Source organism: Euprymna scolopes, chromosome 3 (genome assembly GCF_053919585.1).
Source record: "Euprymna scolopes isolate OS-2025 chromosome 3, ASM5391958v1, whole genome shotgun sequence".
Classification (NCBI taxonomy): domain Eukaryota; kingdom Metazoa; phylum Mollusca; class Cephalopoda; order Sepiida; family Sepiolidae; genus Euprymna; species Euprymna scolopes.
In genome coordinates this window covers 71,408,545-71,434,478 of record NC_136484.1, presented here as the reverse complement: position 1 = coordinate 71,434,478, position 25,934 = coordinate 71,408,545, and the positions used below count along the sequence as shown (strand labels likewise).

Below are 25,934 nucleotides of genomic sequence, written 5' to 3'. Positions count from 1 at the left end.
AACATTTGTGGCTAATTTTGAACAGACAGATTAGAACAAGAAGCCCCTTAAACATCTACCAATTAAAGTCTAAGAAGCCAAAGAAGAATGGGAAAAAATTCCGTTAGGCATTTGCCAAGATCTTGTGAAAAACCATGGCAATCGTTTGACAGCAGTGCTGAAGGATTCATCGAAAAGTAAATGCCCGAATGTACAGAGAATTGATTAGAGAACAGGTGGTTCCTAATATTTCTGATTCTGATATCTTTATGCAAGATAGTGCACCGTGCCATAAAGCAAAATAGATTCAATATTTGCGTTATGGATTGGCCAGCTCAAATACCCGACCTTAAGCCAATTGAAAATGTTTGGAAAATTATTGGTGATAAGATCACAGAAAAAAACCCTCAAAATCTTGATTTATGGGAATGTATAAGAAAATCCTGGAATAATATCTCGCCGATTAGTTCTGTCTTGCAGCAGAAGATGCCATAGTGTGATTGAAAACAAGGAGCTTTTCAGTAAATACTGAAAGGATTCTTTGTTTTTTCATTAATAATTTCCCCTTTCCTTAACTTTTGGACACCTGTAATTTAATTAAATTTATTTATATGTAAGAAAACTAATATGTATTCAAAATTTAAAATAAAAAAAAATATTTATTTAACTACCATTATTAAACATAGGAAAATTCATAAAAATTTTTTTTTCCCTTTTTCATAAATAAAAGTTAGAAGTCATTTAAAAGAAAATGATTGAACATTCCTCAACTTTTGGATGCTACTGTATATATGGAGAGTGAGAAGATCTAGAAAAAGACCCAAAAAAGAATGAAGTGAAAGAACCAAACAAAATGCTTATGGGGCATGTTAGTAAAGGTTCTCCCAACCTGCTGCTAAGTGTTAGATCACCCACTGTTTTCTGGGGGAACCGAAAACAAGGTTGATCTCTAGATGGGAATGGGGGCTAGCAGGTAATAAGGGTATGGAAGGGACTTTGTTCAAATTTTCTACAGTTTGAACGAAGAGTTTTCTTTTTTTCTTTACAAAATCCTTTTCTTTGATCTTAGTTTTTATCAGTTGTTTTGTTTTATTTTCTTAGGAGTTGATGATACGGTTAACAGATGAAAAAGACTTGTTCTTCCTGTACACATTGAAACTAGGAGAAGATGATTTCCAGTAGTAAGTATTGCTTGCTGGAATGATCAGTTTGTACTCTTGCATTTCCTTCTTTAATTCTCCATGATTCTTGTCATGCTAAAATCAAACCAAACATACTAACAAATAAACCATTTTCTCCATTCAAATGTTTAACTTAAGCAAATAAATAAATAAATGACCTTTACTTTGCCAGCATTTTTAGTATGAGAACACATACTACACTAGATTATTAACCAATGTTCATGCTTAGCATTTAACAGCTCTCTCTCGCTCACTTTCTCTCTCATATATTGTGTGTCAGCTGAGCATTACTCAGGAAGAGTCTGCAATGTATAAAGGTTGCGTCCATGGTAGAACACAAAAACATCTGTTTAGGCATTAAATATATATATATTTTTTTTTTCTTATACATTTTACTAAATGAGGAATTGTTTTAATTAAAAATCTAATTAGTATTATGCATCTAAAATTGAGAAAAACATGCTTGAAAAGTGGTAATATGATGTGAATAAGCAAAATCAAAATAAGATGGCCACCGAATTTGACTTGATGTTTCACGATTTAAATTAAATCTATCAGAATGCATTTAGGTTTCTTCATAAACAAGTCTTTAATCTTTAATTTGGAGGTGGAGATTTTCATGACCCTTTAGAATTTGAAAGAAATTTTAAGGTATTTTAACTGTCAAATAGAAAGTAATTTCTAAGTTTAAAATTCGTTGTGGAGGCTATTTCCAACCATTTTATAAAATAGAAATTATCTTAATAAAATTAGCTGACCAAATGATAGCATAATAATTGAATTAAACTGTCAAAATTCTATTAAAAATATATCAACCTGATAAAAATATTACATAGTTCTAAAAAATAAATATAGCAAACTAAAATGAAAATAAAGACTAATTCACATATATTTTTAACACTAGTAGGACCCATTTCTTTGTGTTGGACAAGGAAATATAAAAGGATTCTAACTAATTGAATTGCTAAGTTTTTTTTGTTTGCACGAACGTGCGTATCCTCCAATGGGGTCCTCCAATGGGGAAATTCACCTGAAACCTTGTTTTGTGTTTGCATGTACGTGTGAACTGGAAACATTTAATATAATTATTTTTTGTATTATTTGGACTATTATTCTCATCTTAGTTGTTGTTTTTTCACAACGTTTCGGTCGATGTAACCTACGGCCATCTTCAAGTGTATTAACACTGGATGTTATTGGTGAATAGTGAAAAATGTTTGGCTTTTTGCTTTTCCAACAAACATAGCGGTTAGAAATTCAAATTTTTTAAATAAATCCGGGTCCATTCCGGTTTTTGAGATGATGATTGATAATTTTATTTTGTAAAGAAATAGACTTGGTGCTATTTACGTTTAGAATTTCTATCGGCTATGTTCGTTGGGAAAACAAAAAATAAAAAAAAAGCCAAACATTTTTCACTATTCACCAATAACATCCAGTGTGAATACACCTGAAGATGGTCGGAGATTACATCGTCTGAAATGTTTTGAAGAAAAAACAACCAAGATGAGAATAATAGTCCAAATACAAGAAATAATTATCAATCCTCATCTCAAAAATATACATTCAACATTTAATATAGTTTATGCATGTAATTTAAGAGCAGTAGCAAAGAAAATGTATATCCTATGTTAGTTTTGTTAATTAGTGAAATTGTAATTCTTTTTGTTTTATGAAGAGCTAGGTAAATTAAGAATGTAAAAGAAAAGATGAAAACAAAGTGAAATAAAAAAAGTCTAAATATTTGATGCATATTAAAAACAGTTAAAAATGAAATGGGCAGTTGATATGCCAGCATCAAATTTATCGTACAAAAATGAGAATTTCGCATATCACTATAATCACAAAAGAAGGATTAAATATTTATGAAGAATTGTTGGAAAATATTAAAATCATTAGTTCTGAAGTTTCATGAGTGAGAAATCCTTCTAGACTGAGGTAATTTTGTTGAGGAACAAATGGGATATGCACCAATTTTTGTGTTTATATATACATGTGAACTGGAAGCATTTTATATAAATTATATGCATTATTTTAGAGCTTTGCTCAAAAAATATAATTTCTATTTTTGTTTTGAATTACTTGAAAAATGAAACTGTCAACCCAAGTTTTTCGTTAAGAGAAAAAAGTAAGTGAACCACCCTCCTAGTTTCCAAAAAAGGAGTAAATCTTACAAATAGTAATTGATTGGTTTCCTGTTTGAAAACGTTGGTAAATAAGAAAATCAAATTGAACATGTATATAAAATACGTTTTGAAACCATCCAATGCAAAAAAAAAAAAATAATTTAAAAATAATATTTAGCGATATATTTCGGTGAAAAAACTCACGCATGTCAGGATATATATATTTTTTCTTTTTACACCTCACGATGGTACTTTTAGGCAGGACGCATCCGTTGAGTTATTAGTCAATGGTTTGTTTGTTTCTTTTTTTGTTTTTTTTATAGTCCAGGAATGCACATGATTATTAATTTGATTGAATTCAGTGACCTTCATAAAACATTTTTTCAGTGTATGAAAATAATAAAAAAGCGACACTAATAATGTGTTTACATTATGGACACCTTAAAAAAATGTTCCTATGACGTAGCAATTTGTAAGGTATTTATGTACATGTGTTGCTAATAAAAATCGTAAAAGTCAATTAATGGTCAGAATTTCGCAAATTTTTTTTATACTTATTCACAATTGGATGCACAAAAATGATATCAGAAATTGTGTAACCATATAATACATAATCTTATTGTAATTGTACAAAAAAAAATGAGGTCAAATCAAATTCCGTCTGTGCTTGTTTACACTTATGTCAGCTGTTGTTCGTGCTTTATGATGAATGCCCTGGAAAAGTCACATCTGATTAATGTTTACTGGTTGTAAAATATAACTGCAGTAGTTTTGTAAAAGTCGCACAGAAATGACATCAGCAACAATCATGTAGTTAATACTTAATCTAATTACCCCTCTATACGGAATAATGATGTTTGACATGCCGGTTCTCGTCAGATCACTGGAGTTAAGCAATGATGAGCCTGGCCAGTACCAGATGGGTGACCATTTGGGACTTCCAGGTGCTGTATGTGCTTTCTGTTTATCTCGGCATTGCTTCCAGTCATTCTGGACTTCTCCTTGCCACTGGACTCAAGCAGTACCGATTCAGGAGAGGTGTGGTTGGCGATTGCGCAACCCTTGCTACACAATTACATACACAGCTGCTCTTAAAAGGGGTATCCTTTATCTTTCGAGACTGAATGGCGGCATCATTATCATCATCAATAATTACCCCTCTTCTCCCACCGGAAGGAATAATATGAAACATGATTACTGTGTCCATTATACAAAAAAAAAAAAAAAAAAATCAATGTATATTCAACATAATGATTGATAGGGGAAAAAAGACAGTGAAATTAAGCTGGTATCCTTGTGAAGATGCTTTACAACAATTCCAAAAAATTGTTAAAATAAAAAATAGTGTTGCAATTGAATGAAATGTGAGCAAAACATGTATGTTAAGTATTAGGTGTTGAAGTCAAAGCCTTATTTGAAACCGGCTAGAAGCCAGTAAGAAAAACAACTTTATTATTTACTTATGGGCATTAAAAAATGAGTAAGTATGGTCAATGTTGAAAGTGGTGTATTCAGTGGAAATGAATTAGTTTTGTAGTGTGTCTTTGAAAGAAACTAATGAAACTATTGTTCACTGTAAGCAGTCAGAAAATGTGTGTTGTATTATGTGTGGTAATCGGAGATTTCTAATAAGCAGGGAAGCCATATTGAATTTTAGTAAAAATTATTCTGAAAATGTTAGAAAATGTAATCTTTTAGTAAAATGAATCCGAACAGCTAATCAAAGTGCTGGAAACCAAAGGAAAGGGAGCATTCATTATTTATATTATCGCCCCCATTCAGTCTTCAAAGGCAATGGACCCTTTTCTGTAAGGGTAGGTGTGCTTGTAATTGTGAGACAACGATTGCACAATTTCCAATCACCTATCTCCTGAATCAGCATTGCTCAAGTTCAGTAGCAAGAAGTCCAGGATGAGACTGGAAACAATGCTGAGATAAGCAAAAAGCATATATAGCACATGGAATTCCCAAATGATCACCCATTTTAGTACTGCTCAGGCTCAACATTGCTTAACTTTGTGGTCTAATGGAAACTGGTGTGTCAACATGATTATGCCGTATTTATTTATATACCGAATGGATATTAGATGACTGTTAATAATAAAACAAAATAATCAAGGATGTGTGTAATAAAATATGAAATATTTAGTAATGGTGTAAACTAGGATAGGAGGAGGATATAATAATGAGTGAGGAATTATCTTGCTACCATCTATAAGTAGGACTTGTTTGGGACAGTGGTTCTCTTCGGAATCATTATAGGAGTTTAGTATATTGAATTAAATCAATTGATGATGACCGGAAAACATGCATCAGGTATTGACAGGTAGTGTCACCATATTGAATGTATATGTGGTATTTTTTTTTTTTTTATTGCTATTACTAGTAGGAGCTGTTAATTGGCATTGCCTGGTGGAAGCATGTTAAAGGACCTCCCTCAAAAACAAATTAAACTATGGTTGTTGCTTGTGGCCACTGCCGTTCCTGGAAAATAGTGGACACTGGCAGCTGCAGCCCAAATTAAGTAATCTGTTTTTCAGTCACAGACACTATCTGTGATTGTCAGCACTGTTGGTTACTGGCAATGAGTGTTGGTTTGGGGTGATTACATGCAGCTACTGTCTGATTCTAAAGAAAGCATTTATTAACACTTTAGATTGAACAAAAACAGAGGTAGATAACTGCCTTCTACCGATAAGTTTCTTTAAGTTGGACATAGTTTTCTTCTGTCTACTGCACACATTTTTTTCTAAAAGTAGCTTTAGCACATATTCTAAATAATAAAATACTCTACAGAAAGTAAATGTGGTAAAAAAACAAATACATAACAAATAAGTGTTATCGAGTGTTAAAAAACGTTATGTATGTTTTCTTTTTACTTATGCATACATGTTAACATGCTGAATTGTTCAAAATAAGTTGCCAGCATTTATGAGACATTAGGATAATTTTAAGGTTACCAGTTGTTAAATTTCTGTTTTTGAGCAATTATTATTTTTGTATTTGTTTTCTAGTACTATTACATCCTGTAGAGAAGTCATTTTTTTTTTTTTTTTTTTTTTTTTTTTTTTTTTTTTTGCATCTTTTATTAATTTGTTGGGTAAAAGTATGCAATATTTGCAAAACACTATCTCCTCCTCATGTTTGTAATGAGTTTCAAAATAATCACACTATTATTTCAGTGTGCCTCAGTAAATGCATAAGTCCAAAAAGAATATAATGAACGTCCAAAGAGGAAAAGTATGAATATAAAAAAAAAATAAGTAAACATATTATTCATCAAACCTCAAACGGCCAAAAATTTGAAGAAAAAAAAAGGAAAGTTTTTTTTTTAATGGCATAACTCAGCCTCCCAACACCCCATGCTAAGAACAGCTTTCAGAATAAACACCCCCAACCTCGGAAGCTCTTCTTTACATGGAGGGGTTGGGAGTGTTTATTCCGAAAGCTGTTCTTAACATGGAGAGTGTTTATACTATGCTGGGTTAGGTGTAAAAAAAATATTTTTTTAAAGACCATTTTAAACGTATTAGGCACACAAAAAAGGATTATCTTTTTTTTTTTTTTTTTCCTAGAGGTTAGATGGAGCTAGGTTATGTCGTAAAAAAAATACCAAAATAACTTTCTATACGCAAACAAAACAAAAAAAAAAATATGTTCACTAATTTAAAAAAAAACTACTTTTATAACCAGAAAAAAAAAAAATTCAGAAAAGAACAGTTGCTAATAAAAAGAATAAATAAAAGTAAAATTTATGAATTTATTTCGGTAGGTTTTTTGTTTTATTTATTTATTTTTTCCATTGACTTCCGTTGGCTTCGTATAATCTAGCGGTTTTTGTCGTTTGCCCGATGTTGCTGAGTGAGACTCATGGAAAAATGGGATTTAAACTGCAGAAGTACCAGTTAATGTGTAAAATAAGATGTGTAAAAGGAAAAAAAAAATAAGTAAACTTTATTCATTAAACTCCGACTGATATAATATTGGTCAACAACTACTAATATGTTGTTTATATTTCACGGCGACAAACACAAAGAAAGAAGAATGTAGAAGATGCATTTACTACTAGATACTATACATATGTTTGTGTATGTTTTAGTCTTAGCAGAGAAGCTTAACAGTCATTAGTTATGTAAAATGGGCAAAGATTCATTTGCTGTTGTTATACAGGATGGTCGCTAGAAAAACGGAAATTTGTCAAACAACGATTTATTTTTACAACACTTACACGGCACCAATCAAAAAATAGCAACCACACATTTTATTCATGATCTAAGCTGACCTTCAAATTTCCCGCTTTTCTAGTGACCACCTTGTATATTGGAAATTAAGTGTCTATTAATTGAAATTGATGCTGTGTAAATCAATATTTGTCCTAGTGACACCATATTGTACTGTTCTGATCTAATTCCAGAATAAGAGAATTAGTGAGCAACCAATCAGAGGCAGCGGACTTTCCCAAAGAAGACAGTATTATTTTTTGATTCTACTACAGGAAAGTTAATGGTATATCTGTATGTATGAGCCAGTTACTGGCAGTATAAGCATAGAATCTGTGGAATGTGTAGACTTCCTCCTACTGTTGACTGATTTTAGGACTAAATATTTAGAGGGGAAAATAGGTAACCCTTCTTCAAACAATGTTGTGATGGTGTTACTCGTAGGATGTAATGTATTTTATTATCACAATTGAATGTGTCTTCAAAGGTGTTTGAAAGTTACATAAAATAGTGGCTATTAGCCTAGCTGTATTGAATTTGTATGTGGCATCTGTTGTTACAAACCTACAATACTTTGGTCCAGAGAGGAATTTCTGCAATCATTTTATTATATATGTTTTTTCTTTAGAGGGAAAAATCATTTATTTTATAAATATAGAAATGAACATCAAATCTAATTACTTTGTTAATTTTAATATTAAAAAGAAAATTATGTAAGTTCATGTCTTGTCCTAAACCTATTTATATGTGCCATAGTTAAGTACATTCTTGTTTGAACTTTTGTATAATTACTGATTGTGGCCTTTATCAGAAGATAACATATCACCTTAAAATGAAGTTTTAAACTATTTTTAAACGGAATTTGTCTCTGCAAAATAAAAATTCATCACTTCACATATCAAGAGATCTGAAAGGAATGGATTTTGCATGAAACTGTACATAAATGTATCACCTTCTCAAACAAAGAAACATAAATGTATTTTCAAATTGTCTTGAACTCAGAATAACACTTTTTTCCATAAAAAAAAAAGTATAAATTTTTACATGGTTTAAATTAACATATTCCTGATATAAATTAGCTTGTTTCTTTTATGAGACAATTAAATTTGTTTGTTATAAGTAATTAGTTTAATATCATACTCTTTTTTTTCTTTAATCTAGCCTGAAGAGTCAACAGGGCCTTTTGGTTGATTTCAGTGCTTTTCCACAACGGGTGGTTGATTTATTGAATATGTGTTTGCTGGAAGAAGGAAAAGATCTTCCAAAGTGAGTATAAAAATCCAAAAGGTTCGTGATATGAGAGTATCAGTTTTAAATTTTACCTCTTTTCATTACTACATTAGATTGTAGTGAGGTTTTATTTTAATTTCTTCTTAAACAAAGGGACATAACTTTATTAGCGATAAACAAAATTACACCCTTACTATATCAAACTTTGTCATGGATCGAAGAAAGTTGGATTATTTTAGATGGTTACTATGAACACACTGTTGTCTCCACATTTAATATCATTTCCACTATTCTCAATCTATGCACATATATGCACTATATATAATTTGTATAGTGCTATTGTTAACATGCTTTGAATTGTGTTATTTATTTCACAAACATTGTATTCTGGATTTTACATGACATAAGGATACAATAAAAATTAAAATAGTTTGAGTTTGATGAAATTAAAAATAATTTTTATTTTCAAATTTGGTTTAGAATTAAAGTTTATTTTGGTATTCATATTGAAAAGATGTATTAAATCACAGTATCAAATATTTAATTTTTATTGGTGATCTAAATAAGACATGTTGCAATGATGTTCACCTTTGGTCGAGCCGGTGTCTTTCCTGGCCTGCACCGCATTCATACCATGGTGGCCTATGTATGGCAGTTCTGAGCAATATTGCACAAGACGGCTAACCAATCACAATTTCACTATCAAAGGTTGATCACCCGTGGACCTGAGAGCTCAGCCCAGTCTTCCATGATGATTATTGTCCAGGTCCTTAGATGCCCACTGATACACTTGTATCATGTAGGCTTACATTGCAAATGAATTCACCATATGTAAACCAAGGCTTTTGGAAGTGTTGGGGTTAGTATTAAAAGGTTTGTTAGGGAACATAATGTCGGAACAACTTCCTATTTAAAACTTGAAATTTTTTTTGATGTACATGAAATTTGATCTATGATTATATAAAAAATAAAATTCACTAGATTTTAATTTCTTCTTCAGACTTAAACCCCAAATTTTAGACAGTTTTCTATAATTAAAATAATTTAATGAATTTTTATCAAAATGCCAATAAGAAGTGTAGAAATGATTTAGGAAACAGTTAATTTAGTAATAGCAAAGATTTCTTTTTATTTGAAGTTATTTTTATATACATGTATCTTAAGTCTCTTAGTTTAGACATGTTCTTATTTTTTTCTCTTTAAAGAAACAAAGTAAGTGTTGATTTATTATCGTTAAATTTTGACTTGTCTAACTGGTTTTTGTCTTTTACCGGTTCTTTTTATTTTTTAAAATAAGTCTAGTCATAAAATGTTATTTATGTTGAGTTGATGTTCATTGGCTGCCCACTGAATATATACAAAGCATCCTCCTCCTCCACTAGAAAGCTACTTTTTTTTTTTTTTTTTTTTTTTTTTTTAACAAAGTGTTAATTTTATTAATCTATATATCTATAAAAGTGAAAGTGTCTGTGAACATTTCCCTACCAAATTACTCTGTCAATTTTCAGTCTACAGACTTGAGATTTGATATAAGGGCTATTGAGATTTGGGAAAATCTTTTTAATCGGTTTTCGGTCAGAAATTCGGTTGTCAAGGGTTCAAAGTTCAACGATTTGACCTTTGAAAACTCTACTAAACTCCTCTGCCAATTTTGAATCTAAACACTTGAAATTTTAGATGTACGTTCCTTGGACATGGATCAAATTTTAACTTGATTTGAGCCAAAAACAAATGTTATGGGGTCAAAATTGGGGTCAAAGTTAAAAAAAAAAATTTGACCTCAGCTAATTTTTGGTCTAACCTTTTGAAATTTTACATAAAGTATATTCAGACATAGGGCAAGCTTTTTAATCAGTTTTTGGCCAAAAATTTGACTACCAAGGGTTCAAAGTTCAAAAGATTTGACCTTTGTAGTCTCTAGCAAACTATTCAGCAAATTTTGGGTCTCCGCATTTAAAATTTTACATAAAGGTTATTCAGACATGTAGCAAGATTTTTAATCAGTTTTTGGGCGAAAATTTGGCTACTAAGAGGTTAAAGTTGAAAGAGTTGACCTTTGCAGACTCTACCAAACTCCTCCGCCAATTTCGGATCTAAACACTTGAAATTTTAGATGTAGGTTACCTGCACATGAGTCAAACTTTTTAATATATATATATATATATATGCACATAAAATTATGAACAGTACATAGGGCTCGAGCAAAATTGGGCTGAACTGCTAGTAGTCATAAATAATAATGAAATTATTGTGTGCAGTATTCAGGTGCACTACAACTCATCAAAAATGTTTATTCATGTGGGCATTTCAGACATATTCACTAAACTTACTGTATTGGGATACAGATTTTTAGGACCAGTAATGGGCTTGAAAAGACTGAATTATTTACCTAAAAAGATAAATAGACAAAGTGGAAAAACTACATAATTTAGAACAAAGACATATCAATGCAAGAGGTCAATAACAGATTCATCTTTTTACACTAAAGAAAGGGAGTATTGAGAGTTGTGAAGCGAATGATTATCAGAGCTAAAAGGTATCTTGGACTTGAGATATATATATATTATATAATGTGTGTGTGTGTGCGTATATATATATATATATATATACACACTACCAATAACGCAATGTTGATACTCAGCATCATAATGTTACTGGTTATATTAACACACACAGTATATGGCAGATAGCAAAGTATTAGTGGATAGAGATATGGAGTGTGAGCATAATAGGAACCTGCTACGATTGGCAAGCAGCAATAATGTAGAAACTTTGATATCAAAAAAATTGATAGTTCTGACTGTATGTTAATACTATAGAGTATTTTGGTTGTCTATGATTGAGATTAAATTAAAAAAATCATTACCAACATCAAATGTCATGCTACATCTGTTCTATTTAGATGTCTGGATAAGTGGGATCTTAAATTCATACATGGGCTATTAATTTTTGTACTAACATAAAACTGTTGAACTAAGTAGGGAAGAAGGATCCAACCAGCTTCACTGCGAAGAAAGAAAAAAAAAGACACATTTCAGTTGACACTGGTTTGATCTTGGTCATGATCATTGCACACACATTGGCTCTGTAGACAAATATCACAACAGGAAAACTTTTTAAACCAAACTTTCGATTGCTTTAAAAAAAAAAAAAAAGAAAGAGTTATATTATTATATAATGACAATAAAACTTAAAACCTAACTGTGGATTACTTTTTTTTTTTAAATGATAATAAAAATGAATGATATTATTTACTTTCAACCAAGATTGATTTCTTTTGTAGAGTGTGTTTATATATTTATGTAACTTTTTACAAAACATTTTCTGAGGAACAGGATTTTCCCTACATTAAAATCTAATTTGAGAATTTAGAAAAATATAACTCATTTTTATTATTAAAAAAAAAAAAAATGGCAATCCAATTTTTCAAAAAAACATTTTCTTGCTGCAATATTTGTTTACAAAGCCAATGTGTGTGCTGAAGTCAAAGTCAAACTGGTGTCGATTTTTTTTTTTTTTTTTTTTTTTTTTTTTTTGCAGTGAAGCCAGTCAGGGTCCTTATTTCCTACTTTGTACAATTTTTTAAAGATTGATTTCTCCAAACTGTAGGTTCTTATCCTTTCCATCTCTTGTAATTTTTTCACCGCAGACCAGAAATCTTAAATTCTGGCCTTTGTCAGTGGTCACCATTAGATCACCCAGAAGCTTACTACTTGAGGTATCCTCTAGAGATAATGGCTAAATTACCCACTCAAGGTGGTTTATCTGGCGCCAATCTAGGAACATTCATTTTTTCAGTAGGTTGGTATCAGGATTTCAAACAAAAGACATTTCTATGTGGCCCAACTCACAATCAGAGATGTTTGTAATTTCTTTTGTGCCCTCCCTCACCTTTTCTCTTGGCTGGACAGGTATGTATGGCTTGCAATGTCTGCCATTTGCATGTACCACTAAGACATGTAGCCAAACATGTTTATGTGTGGACTAAATTGGTTTTGTTTTTAGTTCTGGCTGTTATTCATTCAATCTTTTCTTATTCAGATTCATTTTACAGTTTATCGGCCAAGCGGGAAGCAATGGAGATCGTTGCATCCATGTTCTGAACATTGTGGAAACGAATCCTTTCAAGCATCTGATCCATCTGTCTTTGAAGTTTGTCCCAGGACAAGACAGTGATATCAAAAAATATCTCGCTGATTGTTTGAAGCAGTTGAAAGAAACAAATGAACTTCTACATCAGCGTTTGGAACATACAAATGAAAACCTTACTCAACAATTGCAACAAACTCAGGAAGTAAGTTATGATTTATTTGTTTTTAATTTTTAGCCAATGTTACAAAACAAGACATGGCGGTCATGTGACGAGTGTAAGCATGTAGAAACATGAATTACTATTAAACAACAATTATTGAAAACATTTTTAAGAATGGAGTTGTTGGTAATATCCAGTTTCTATTTACTTTTCGATAAGGGCGGAGTTAAACATCAGTTTGTTTTTAATGTGGGGAAAAGAATCCAGCTGCCAAAAAGAGAATACTCTGGATTAGGGTTAAATATCCGCTAGTGTTACACTTGTCAGGAAACATCTAATAGTACTGCTCTTTACAGGGATTGAACTCGTAGTCTTCAAATTATGATTCTTTGCGTGTGATACATTTTTCCTTTCTCCATGGATGACGATGAATAAGTGGTTAATGACACAAACTGAAAAATAAAATCCTGGGTTTGCCAGGGTTTGAATCCTGCACATTTCACAGAAACTTTATCAAACTCACATTTGATCTTGTGCCTAACTATCCGAAGAAAAGGTTAAAAATAAAAAGAATTACTTTTTATCCCATTCCCATCTTCATTATAATAATATTGGGAAACAAAATGAAAGTAGTAAACACTAGAATTTACTTTACAATGATAGTGATGAAGATATGTTCTTTATTAACCCCAATATTAACCCTAAGGTCAGGCTAATGGTCGAGAGTGCTAGAATTGTGGTTAAAACCAGATGGATCTTCCATAAACAATTTTTTTCAAAACTTCCATCTCTGTAACACAATATCACACAACTGCTTTCCAGCTGCCTACAACATGCCATTTTTCAAATCAGATGTCACCAACTACTTGTAGAGTCGTCCTTTTAAGTAATCAAATTCTTTTCATCCCACCCATCGTTTCCAATCCTCTTATAGTATTGTTCATCTTCCAACCAACAATCTCTATTCTTGAGTTGCCATTTTCCTTGGTACGTGGTAAGTTATCAATATAAAAAATATAATTTCGGATAATGATAGATTGCCAGGTTAAAACCCTGAATTCGTTTTCAGATTAAAATTTAAGTGATGGTGATCAAGAATGGTTGTCTCATGGTAGATGTGTGATAATAATCAAGTTGACAGAAAGATGCATAGAAATGCGCTGTTCGTCATTATTTAGTTGTAAACTTTTTTTTGTTAAAGAAAGGATATTTTAGTCCATTTGTCAAATTCAAAATGTTTTTATCTTTTCATTCTTGTTACAGTCTCTCTCATCAAAATGTTCAGAATTGGAAAAGTTAAAATCTGAGTGGACATCGAAAATAAATGAAATGAAGAGTTTTCATAAGGAGGAACTTTCATCGGAGAAAGAAAAAGCACTTGAGGTATTGCTTTCTTTGGCTTTAATATTTTTTCATCTTTAGATACTTGCACTTCCACATGTTTTATATTAAAAAAAAAATCTCTTTTGGCATGAAAAACCTTTGTTACTTAAAATTGTATATAGGAGAATTTGCACCATCAGTCTGTAACCCACATCTGTCTGGAATGCTTGGAAACCATTCGGAGACATGTAACTAATTGAATATTATTCAGCAAACATTTGTCAAACATTGAACATTTATTTTTTTAAGCTTGGATTCATTTAAGTTCTGACATCTAGCAACTGACTTATTAAACTAGTAATACACACGGACGAAAAAACGCTTTGGATAATCACAGATTTCAAGGTAGTTCTACTAAAATAGCCATATTTTTTAAACCAAAGCACTTCAAGTCTTCAAATTACTACTGTTTTGTTCGGAAATGAATATACTTTCAAATGAATTAATAAATATGAATGTACATTATATATTTTAAGAGTTTTGAGCAAATAAAGTGATAAAAATGTGAACGTCACAAAATGGCGTTTTCGGTAAGGTTTTGTAATGACCCCCCCTGTTTTCTAAAGGTCCGTACCGTGATTGTATGAAGAATTTCGTCATGAAATTTGGGAATCAATAAGAAGAGGTGTTAATCTTAATACTGTCAAGTGTCCGAAATATTTTTGACCATTTCTTTTTTTGTCGTGTTAAAAATAAGACTTTAATATGCCGAGTATCGAACATTTTGAAAAAGAATTCTTCAGACACCCAGTAGTAAGTAAATCAATCTTTTTACTATCTTTATCAATTAAAAGTATTATTTTATGTTGAGTAGGACCGCGGTAATTGATAATTTAAAAGGACCTATCCGAAAAAAAAAATTGTTTCTATTTATCGAATTTGGTCAAATGAAGTTAATATTACTAGCAGCAGCAGCAGCTACAGCCACAGCCTGTAGAATCAGCCATAGCACAGTGTATAAACAAATACGCGTTCTTTAATTTTTATTCAAGAACGAATTAAGAAAAACAAAATGAAACATAATGAAAATATAAGAAAAACAAAATGAAAACATAATGAAATATGAATATAAATGTTCTTATGTTTAATTAGAGCTATTTTGTTATCAGAATAACATTAGTTTAGAACTATTCGGTTTTCAGAATGTATAATAACAACAATCCCAACCAATTCAGCATTATGAATCTGTTGCAATTTCTCACATGGTTAAAAAAAACAAAATAAACTTTTGTAGGTATATAGCTTGCATGCACTTTTATTCTTTAAATTAGTTTTGAACAGCGAATTAAAACAATGTTTTACTGCGAACAGCCACAAATGTTTTTTTTTTCAAAATCAAAATAAGTATCAAAATCTCGTTTATACATAGATTCGAAAAAGTTGTCAAAAAACAAATATATAACAAATAAATGTTATCAAAGGCAAGATAAGTTACTTTTCTACCTAACTGGATAATTTTCTAGTGTTTTTATTTAATGTAACATGTTTATTCAGCTCGAAAAACGTACAGTGTTTACCGATGTAATGTATTGGAAAATTAAAAATGGCGCCTGGCCCGACTCTCTTTGACACGGTAAGTTTGAGAAAAGGAGTTAAAAATTAAAAAAAAACAAAACTATACAAATACTGTTAAAAACTCACCGAATATATGTCAGCCTATGTCACGGTAACATATATTGAGCGAGTTTCTAGCAGTATTTTGTCTACTTTTTTATTTTTAACTCTTTTCCCCAAACTTACCGTTTCAAGAGAGTCGGGCGGCGGGCGCCATTTAAAATTTTCCAAAACATCGGTAAACACTGTTTTCAAGCTGAATAAACATGTTACATTAAATAAAAACACTAAAAAATTATCCAGTTAGGTAGAAAAGTAACTTGCTTTTGATAACATTTATTTGTTATATATTTGTTTTTTTTGACAACTTTTTCGAATCTATGTCAATATTCTTGAAATTTTAAAAGCAGTTAGAAAATCTATATCAATATTCTTGAAATTTTAAAAGCAGTTAGAAAACACATCAAACTACAATTAGGAAGCTTTTTATTTCGTTAATTTTTTTTTCTACTTATTAAGCGAAAGATATTTTTACAACCTGCTCCAGCGTAGTATAAACGGCCTATGGAATTAACACCTTCAACCTCGAAAATAGAAATCAACAAATTTATTGAATTTTCTTTGAAATTTCGCAACGCAGTTTCTTATTAAATTAAAACTAAATATATAATATAAAGCCAATAATTATGAACCGCTAACAGTAAATATGAGTGAACGCTCTCTTTGAAAAAAGCTCTCTTAACTTCACCTCTAATCCAAATTATGTGTGGCAAGTCTCCTCCTAAAACACTCTTTAACCCTAACAATAACACTAAGTTCGAGTGGCAAGCCCCCCTCCCCCTCCAACAAAATACCTCTGTAAGCCACATACAAGCGTCTAAAACAAACAAACAAAAAATAGATCCTTCCTTAAAGAAAATACACATAAAAATAAATTGGTTAACTGTCCTAAAATGCTAGAATGGCCAGGAAATGGTGAATTATTTTACATTAAATTTTTGTGAAACTAACCGCTCCCCCCTCTAATATTGTTTTTGTTAGCTTTGTCTCTGTCAAGTTTTCAGTATGTTCACACATAATTTTCCTTAGCCCTACAATTAATTCAAAGTCCGAATGGCAACCCTCCACATATTCTCATTGCATAGAAACCCTCTTAAAACTGCACATAATCATCTTAAAAAAAAAAAAAAAAAAAAGCATGCATATTTTCCCATAGAAAAAAAAACAGTTAACTGCCCTAAAATGCTAGAATGATCTGTAATAGGAAATTATTTTACATTCAATTCTAAAATAATTTGTTTATCTTTCATTAAAGTTTTTCATGGCATTTTATACATAATTTCCTAAAAAGTTAGAATCACATTTTGGAGGGGTGGTCAGAAGGAGTTGAGTGGGGTTAAACAAAAGGTGTTAATCTACAATAATACCAAAGAAATATTGCAATATATTCATTTTTAAATGGTCTTATGTTTAGATTTAAGTTTTTTGTACATAAAGCACATTACAATTCAACTTTGAGTTCTCCAACTTCTTTTCTGTTTATGGATACATGGCATTTTTAAGGAATTGCTGCATATTTATGCACATTTACTGCAGATTATTTGGAAACCATAAACTTTGGGAGATTTTCAGTTGCATATTCTGATTCTTTGTACAAAAATACACTTATACAGTAAATTTCATTTTTTAGTCTTGTGTTTTAACAAAGATATGACATTTTTACTGAAAAAGTAGTGTAAAAAATGTGACGAACTGCATATGATCTTAAAGAGGGAAAAATATCCAAACGTGTGAGGCACAAAAATAGCCATAACTTCCTTAATTTTAATCAGATTTTAAAAATTTAAAAAGATTCTTTCTTAGCTCATCAAGCTCTTTCTATGCATACCAATATTGAAATATTTCAAGCTATTTCAATTTTTTCATGTGTATTGCTAAGTAAACGCCCAAAACATTATTAGGTTAAAGTCAGTTAACATACTTTCTAACTTATGGTGTAACGCTACCGGAAACAATAAGGCAAATCAGTTCCTTCCTTTTTCTCTCTCTATATCTCCCGTGTGCATCTATTCTTTTTTTTATTAGGGTTTTCCAATATTTTTATACTTTCATTATATAAATTCAAATAAAAAAACTTTAATTTGGAAATTATAAAAAACAAACTTTTACTTTTATAATTTCATAAACATATTTCTTATAAAATTTCAAATAAAATAAAAACTTTAATTTGTTTAATTTTGTTATTAAAAGTGCAACTAAAGACTAATTGTGTTATCTGTATAATTTTGTTAATTTTTATTATATACTTTTCAATAATGTCATTTTCTTATATTTTATTTCAATAAACCACTTCACAATAGAAATACTGAAGAACACTAAAAGTGAAGGAACTGATTTGCCTTGTCACTGCTTCTGGTAGTGCTATGCCAGAAGTTAGGAAGTATGTTAACTGACTATAACCCATTATTAACCATCACGTCAACATTAACCCTGAGCACATTTTGATGACCATCTGCATAACACGTGGACGTGAAAATCACAAAAGATCACGAAATTCAAATAATGCACAAACATAAACAAATAGAAAAAGTGTTTCTTATATTATAAGTATATTTGGATAAGAAATTAGAAAAAGTAGAATAAAATTGTTTAAACCTGTAATATCTCACCAAATAAACACTTTTAGAAAACTGGCTAGTGTATCCTTCAGAATATGCCACCCCAGAATGTGTTCGTAACTTGGAACCTTTGTAATACCCACATCTTACCTCACTCACCATCGATTCTAAGCTGTCTCCATAGTTTTCTTTTTCCTCTTCTCTGTTGACAGTGTCATTGTCTCTCACATTGACGGTTATTGAGGGACACGCATGGGTTCATAAGTATAAAATAAAATATAACAAAATACAAAAACATAAACTCCGACACATTCTTCAAATATCAGTTGCACTCCAGATAGGTGTGTGACACTATCGATCCTCTGAATGCTAAGGTCCACATCCACATCTAATGTCGAGGCTGTGCTTGTTAGTTGGTTGATCAATTAATTTCCCTATCTCCTCCAAATCGCAACTCACATCAACTGTAACTGTTGGGAACTGTTGCAAACACATGACTTTGCAAACCGTCGCTAATTGTTGTGAACTATCAGAAAGCCAAGTGTTAAAAAAGTGTTTGTGTGCTTATTTAGTATTTCTTATTTATTATTACTTATTTATTACTGCTAAACGTTTCGGTTTCTAATGTTTGCTTTTACTAATCGTTCTCTTTTACGTTTTCTGTTTCGATTCGTTTTACGTTTCGTTTACGTTTATCACTGTTTTTACTGTTATACATGTGTGGGTGTGTATTCTCTTACGTACAGTTCACTGTTATGTGTGTGTGTGTGTGTTATTCTTACAGTTTCTTTTGCCTTGGAAGGTTTCTGAGACGTGTATGCGCAAATGTAATGTGAACATACCTGCTTGCCTTGGCCAGCGGATGATGCCTTCTGGTCGCTGGTCTGCCATCTTGCCGGGGAGTGGTACTGCAGACAGATTCATTAATGAACAACAAGATGGGATTTGAAGCTTCAATCTTTTATTCAAGGCAAGCCTACATCTCGGACCCTGGTTGTCGGGGAGGGACCCAAATTCCCATCTGCTTCATCTGCTGCCTAGACCAATTCTCAGCCCATGTGCCTGTCAACCGGAAGCCTACGACCACAATCCCGTGTCACCCCTAATTTCCGGTACATTCTATTTAGATCGCTCAAGGTTGGTGCCTGTCCAACCTAACCTTTCTGACCCTGCTAACTCGCTGATGGGAAATGAAAATATATTTATATATCTATTTCTAAAACTATCTATATAGCAATTAAGCTGGGATTCCCAATACTACACAAGATTTTGCAAACCCTTTTTAATTGTTGTGAACTGTCGCAAAAGCCACGGCCATGCCTAAAACTGCCCATAAACAACTCTATAAAAAAATATCTACCTTTTATGTCCAATCATTTGTTTGCCATACTTTGACCAACAATCTCATGTCGGCTTTCTTTAGTGTTCCTTGGTGAACAACTTCCTAACCATTGTTCTGCCAATAAACCCATTTCTCCTTTCTTTTGTCATACTTTTCTCTTAATATGAAATTTTCTTGAATTATAAGTTTGCATTTTTTAACACAAAATTATAATTTAAAAATTTTATAGTTTAAGGTCAGTAAAATGAAAAGTTAAAAAAAAAAAATTAAAATGTCAATCGATACTCTTCATACAATCTATTCTTTCTTCCATAATTATGAAATTAATAAGTACTATTTGGTGCTTATTCAGATTGGCACTTATGACGGCATTTAAAATTAAATAAAATACAGAAATGTCTGTTTGATATATGTACCAGTCATGGGACAAAGATAAAAAAATTCCAAAAATCATTTAATTTGATCATTTACTCTATTTCAATGAGGGTGAAAAAAATGTGCAACGAATCAGTAGACAAAAGCATACAACCCCAATACACATGGAAACTGTCAAAACAATCACTGATTACCTCCCATTATTATGTTCTTTAATAAAACATGGCCTTCTATCACTTATCAGTATTTTTGGAATATACAGTCTTTATTTCGGTGACAAGTAGGTACAATATATAAGTTTTTCTTCATTTTTGTTTTACGATGTAAGTGCCAGTCTGAATAGGTACCTATTTAAAGAATAAAATTAATTATATACATTTTTAACATCACAATTGTTTTAGTAATTAATTATTTTTTATTTTTTTTTGCAATAAATAAATCTTGCTTTTTATTGAATTAAGTGATCAAGTTGCTTATACTCTTTCAAATATATATAAAAAACTTATGTCCATTTAAAATTTTAAAGAATTCATTTGGATTGTGCTGTATTTTGTGTACTGAAAGCCTTGTAATACCCAGTGTTTCCAGGCACTTTACTCATTGTTTGTATTCTCTGTACGCTTTGACATTTTTCTATAGCTACAATAATTTTTCAGTTTTTATGACAAGCTTTTAATGTTCATAATTGATAACATTTTTTTTGGTATTTTTGCCTTGTGTGTAGATGAAGAGCAATTGCCAGTCGAAACTTGAACATGATCGCAAAGAGTTGGAGCAGTCTCATGTAAGAATTGTGAAGCAAATGGAGACAAAGCTTTACGATTTAGAAAATACAAATAAGGTAAGTCATTGTCTGAATTAAATCGGATGGTAACTGTTACTTGAATAATTAATGGTGGTTATTTGAAAATCTTATTTCAGTGCTACATTATCAATATATGGTATAATAACATTGACACGCTGGTTTTCGTTAGATCACTGAGTTAAGCAATGTTGAGCCTGGTTAGTACCAGATGATAGACCATTTAGGAAGTCTAAGCACTGTATGTGCTCTCTGCTTATCTCGGCTTATCTTATATATATATATAAAGAAATAAAAATTACAATAAGTTTACCAAGGTAATCAAAATGGTAAACTTAAAATATATTATAAATATTAAAGAGTTAATATTTACAAGTAAAGTAATCTCAACCAGATGTAAAAGCTCGATAAAACCCGAAAAGGAAATAGAGCTTATAATATGAACAAATGATTAATAAAACATGTTAAAAAACATCTTGAAAAAGAGTTAAAAACATATTTAATTTTAAAAAGGAAGCACAAGATAAGTGGATAGTCCTTAATCCGCGGAGTTTCGAAGAAATACTCTCCTTCTCATCAGAGGGCAGGAATTAGCAAAATACGGGATCGGATTTTGCATGTAAAAGTATTTAATGAAACCACAAGTAAGTCACAGATCTTACTTGGTTTAAAAAAAAAAAAAAAAAAGGGGCGAGGTAAGGGGAATAGGGGGTAAAAGAAAAAATGATAAAAAGATTTCACATGAATGAATAGTCCGGTGAAGGGTAAAAAATCCAAGAATGGTAAAATCCAAACACGGTCGAATTAAAAACTTCCAATCCAACAGGTAAGTTATATATATATATATATATCTATTATATATATATAAATCCGTAATCCTGTCTGTTTGTTTGTTCACAATTTGATTAATATATACAAAACTTCCTGCTGAAAACGGTTATCTATATAAATTTTATTTACTATAAGATTTTCTATATAAATAAATAGCATCACGATCAATATATATACACTATATTGAAGGCAATGTACATAATAGAACTAATCTAATTTGCATATTATATTAAAGAAAATCTTTTTAAATAATTCGCTCAATTAAAATTACTGGTTATAGTAATGTAATTGATGTAATTGTTCTATTTAAGAGTATTATTTAAAGTTAATTTATTTAAATTATTTTAATTAAAGTTATTTTGTACTATTTGCTAAACTGGCACATTTTAAGTAATTTTCACTATTTCACTTCCGGTTATGAATGGATATAGTTTTTAACCAAATCAAGAGATATGGTGATAAAATGATCTGTTTTAATTATTTATTTTCTATAAATGTAAAAGTTACAAATATTGATAAAAAAAAAAAAATAATTAGGCTAAGGATGATTTTATTTTTCGACAAAATATTTTAAATTGTTAGCCCTCTATTAAAGTCTCGGCTAAAGATGTTGATTCATTGTAAGGTGTTAGCATGTTTACCAAAAGGTTAAAATTTATTTCCAAGGACGATTTTAAAATCATTTTTCAACTATTCACCTGACTGTCTGAATTTTATTATCGTTTCCATAATACTTTGAAAAAGAAACAAGGTAAAGTAATGCTTTTTATATCAGATATATTCCTACGCGTTTTTTTTTTTTTTTTTCACTTTTTTTTCTTCGATTTTCTTTTGAGAAAGATCTTATGTTTTCCTGTCTGGGTAATTGATTCAGTTGATAATATATATTTGTGTGTGGGAGTTTCGACGTAATTATGGGTTTTTTTTCGGGGGAGGGGTGTCACTTTATGTCTCAGTGTCACTCAAAGAAAAATAATTGCAGAAGTACGAAAATGCGGGTGTTTTTATCTGTTTAGTACTTCTGCAATTTACGAACCATGCTATTTTTTTAGATATGATTTACAAGTGTAATTCAATTTTTGCCGTATCTTTTGTTTATTAAATTTTTATGTGAAAGTCCTTCCTTTATTAAAAAGGGAGTACTTTTTATATACACAACCAAGCATAGTTTATCCGCAAAAATCCTAATTTACATTTTTGGGAGCAACACAAACTGAAAACGGACCTGTACAGTTTTTTTTTTCTACATAATGTAGAACTTTCGTTTACATTTTTACCAGTGGTATCTTTTTCACATTTTTGATATCATCACTACTAATTTACCCCTATTTAATCTAATCTATACACCTATAATTCCGTATTCCGTTGGTGTGTAGTGTTATTCATATTAAAAACCATATTTTTCTATTTATTTAAAGAAAATACAATTTTCTTATATATGAGTTATCGAATTGCATTCATTAGCAAAAGATCTAACTAATTTGCATATTCTTTTAAACATTCATTTTTAATTAATTCCCTATTAGTTTTTTCGGTTTTCTTATAGGGTGATCACCTTTAGTTAACTATTACGGGTAATTATATTCATGCAGATATTTTACATGATTTATACTTGCGGAATATTTGCATAAAAAGCTTACAATGAACACAAAATCGTTTCCATATATATTTATGTATACGTATATATTTTTGTTTCATCTATCTGTCTATCTATAAAAGTGAACGTGTCTGTGTGTGTGTGTGTGTGTGTGTGTGTGTGTGTGTGTGTGTGTGTGTGTGTGTGTGTGTGTGTGTCTGTGTACATTTCCTTACGCAATAACTCTGTCAATTTTTAGTCTATAGACTCGAAATTTGAAATACAGGGTACTGAGATTTGGGAAAATCGATGTGACAGGGTTCAGCCAGAAATTTTGCTGTTAAGGGGTCAAATTTCAACGATTTGATCTTTAAGAACTCTACCAAACTCCTCCGACAATTTTAGGTCTAGACACTTGAAATTTTAGATATAGGTTCCTTGAACATGGATCTAACTTAATAACTTGATTTGAGCCCCAAACAATAAATTTTAAGGGGTCATAATAGGGGTCAAATTTAAAAAAATTAACCATTTTTTTTGTTTTTTTGCTTTTTTGCTCAGCATACACCCCTAAACACCCGGGCAACGCCGAGCACCCCTGCTAGTATATATATATATATATATATATATATATATATATATATATATACTCCACTTACCACTGTTATTCAACAATGTTGATCTAGGAAAGGTGTAGTTGAAGATTGTGCACTTCTTGCCACAAAAATTTCATGTGCAGGCACCTCTATGGTGGGTATCCATAGTCTGTGAAGACTGAAGGAGCCTTCAATTTTTTATTATCGTAACTTACTAGTGAGACTTGTGGAAATTTCATGGTTGCTTTCTACATCTATCTGAATAATGTGCTGGTTATATTTCTCTTGCAATAATATCTGAATGTAAGATTTAATATTAAGAAAAAATGTCTCTTTATTCTTTTGTAAAATAATTGTCATTGTCAGCTAAATATTTTTTTAAATATATGGTGCTTATATACATAAAGGAACAGCTGAAAATCTCATTCCAAATAAACTCTTTCATATTGTCAATTACTTTTTTGGTTTGCATTAAATTTTTGGTCATTTTTTTCAATGTGCATGGAAGTTGATACCATAACATTATTTAGATCAGAAAATTTAGGTTTAATAAGAACATAATTTTGTTTTATAAATTTTTATTTATTTACTAAATACACATTAATATACCCTTCTACCAACTTGCTTGTGTTGGTGAATAACTGATCTATTCTTTTCTGTCCTCAGTGAAGGAGAAAAAAAACACCTCTTTTTTAACTCTTTCCTTGTGGGGAGGCAAGTAAATAAGGACTGACATGATAGAAATGGAATTGCCTTGGCAGATGGACATTAATATGCATTCAAAAAGTGACAACATTTCATGAAGCCTGTTGTGTCATTCTGGCTGGAATAAAATTATATTTGTCCATTTGTTGGTGGTATTTCATTTGTTCCCTCTTTTAAATGATACTGTAATAATTCAATTTAATTTTTCAAAATCCTATTTAAAAAAAAAATAATTTGATTAAAAGTATATACAAAGACTAACAGATAAATAGTTTGTTATATATATATATATATATATATATATATATATATATATATATATATATATAATTCATTTGTAATTATTTTGTTTGTATTGATATTTTAGTACCCCCAAGGAGATTGTTTTCAGACCAATTTGTTTGTGTACAGCCTAGCATCCACATCACTTGGTCAAGTTATCAATCATAACTAATAACTTAATCAAGTTATTAGTCTTATAACTGATTTTATTTTAGATATTTAGGTCAAAGTTCAAGGTCAATGAAGTCCTCACTCTTATATAATCAAAAACTTTGACAAGTTTCGGACCTTTCCAGATTTGATGTGAAACAAATCTTATCTGTGTATGGAAGAAGCGGATGTTGCCACCACAAGGGATAGTAGTAGAATTCACAAGTTGTTGTGCTTCAGCTTTTTGGGGATCTTTTTGGTCCCCTGACCAAAGGAGAGTAGACCTGTAAATTCACCCTTGTCCGTTTGTCTGTTCGCACTTTTCTCAATAACCATGCGTTGGAATTTTTAAAAATTTTGCACAAACATTAAACATGATATGAGTAAAAAGTAACAGAACGAATTTTCCAGGAAAACTCCGGTTTCCCTCCTAGGGGCGGCTTTCGGGTTAAAATGGTTAAAATTGACACTTTTGTGCTTATTAAAAAAAAATTGATGCCTTGGATTTTTATAAAACTTTCTGAAAAGTTGTAACTAACTGGTTTCTATATAATTTTGTTTGTCTATACTTTGCAATAACTCTTGGGTGTGCCCCAGGGCTCTTTTAGGGCTAATAAAACACTCCATTTTTGGGACTATTTTACCATATCTGTCCAAAGTTTTCTAGTTGTCTATTTAGCAGTTTTGCATAGTGATGAACTCAAATTTTAAATATGTTAAGGTCTTGGGAAC

At 30.8% G+C, this 25,934-nt stretch overlaps 1 protein-coding gene across 2 annotated transcripts in view; it reads left to right on the top strand.

The window, feature by feature from the left end:
* The window catches only part of LOC145256147 (spindle assembly abnormal protein 6 homolog), a 205,561-nt gene that overhangs the window by 155,359 nt on the left and 24,268 nt on the right, over positions 1-25,934 (top strand). For both annotated transcript variants that reach the window (XM_080114734.1, XM_080114732.1), the window contains exons 3-7: positions 1,081-1,160; positions 8,668-8,772; positions 12,778-13,030; positions 14,252-14,371; positions 20,985-21,101. In XM_080114734.1, coding sequence (XP_079970860.1) covers positions 1,081-1,160; positions 8,668-8,772; positions 12,778-13,030; positions 14,252-14,371; positions 20,985-21,101 — 675 coding nt within the window. The remainder of the gene's footprint in view (positions 1-1,080; positions 1,161-8,667; positions 8,773-12,777; positions 13,031-14,251; positions 14,372-20,984; positions 21,102-25,934) is intronic.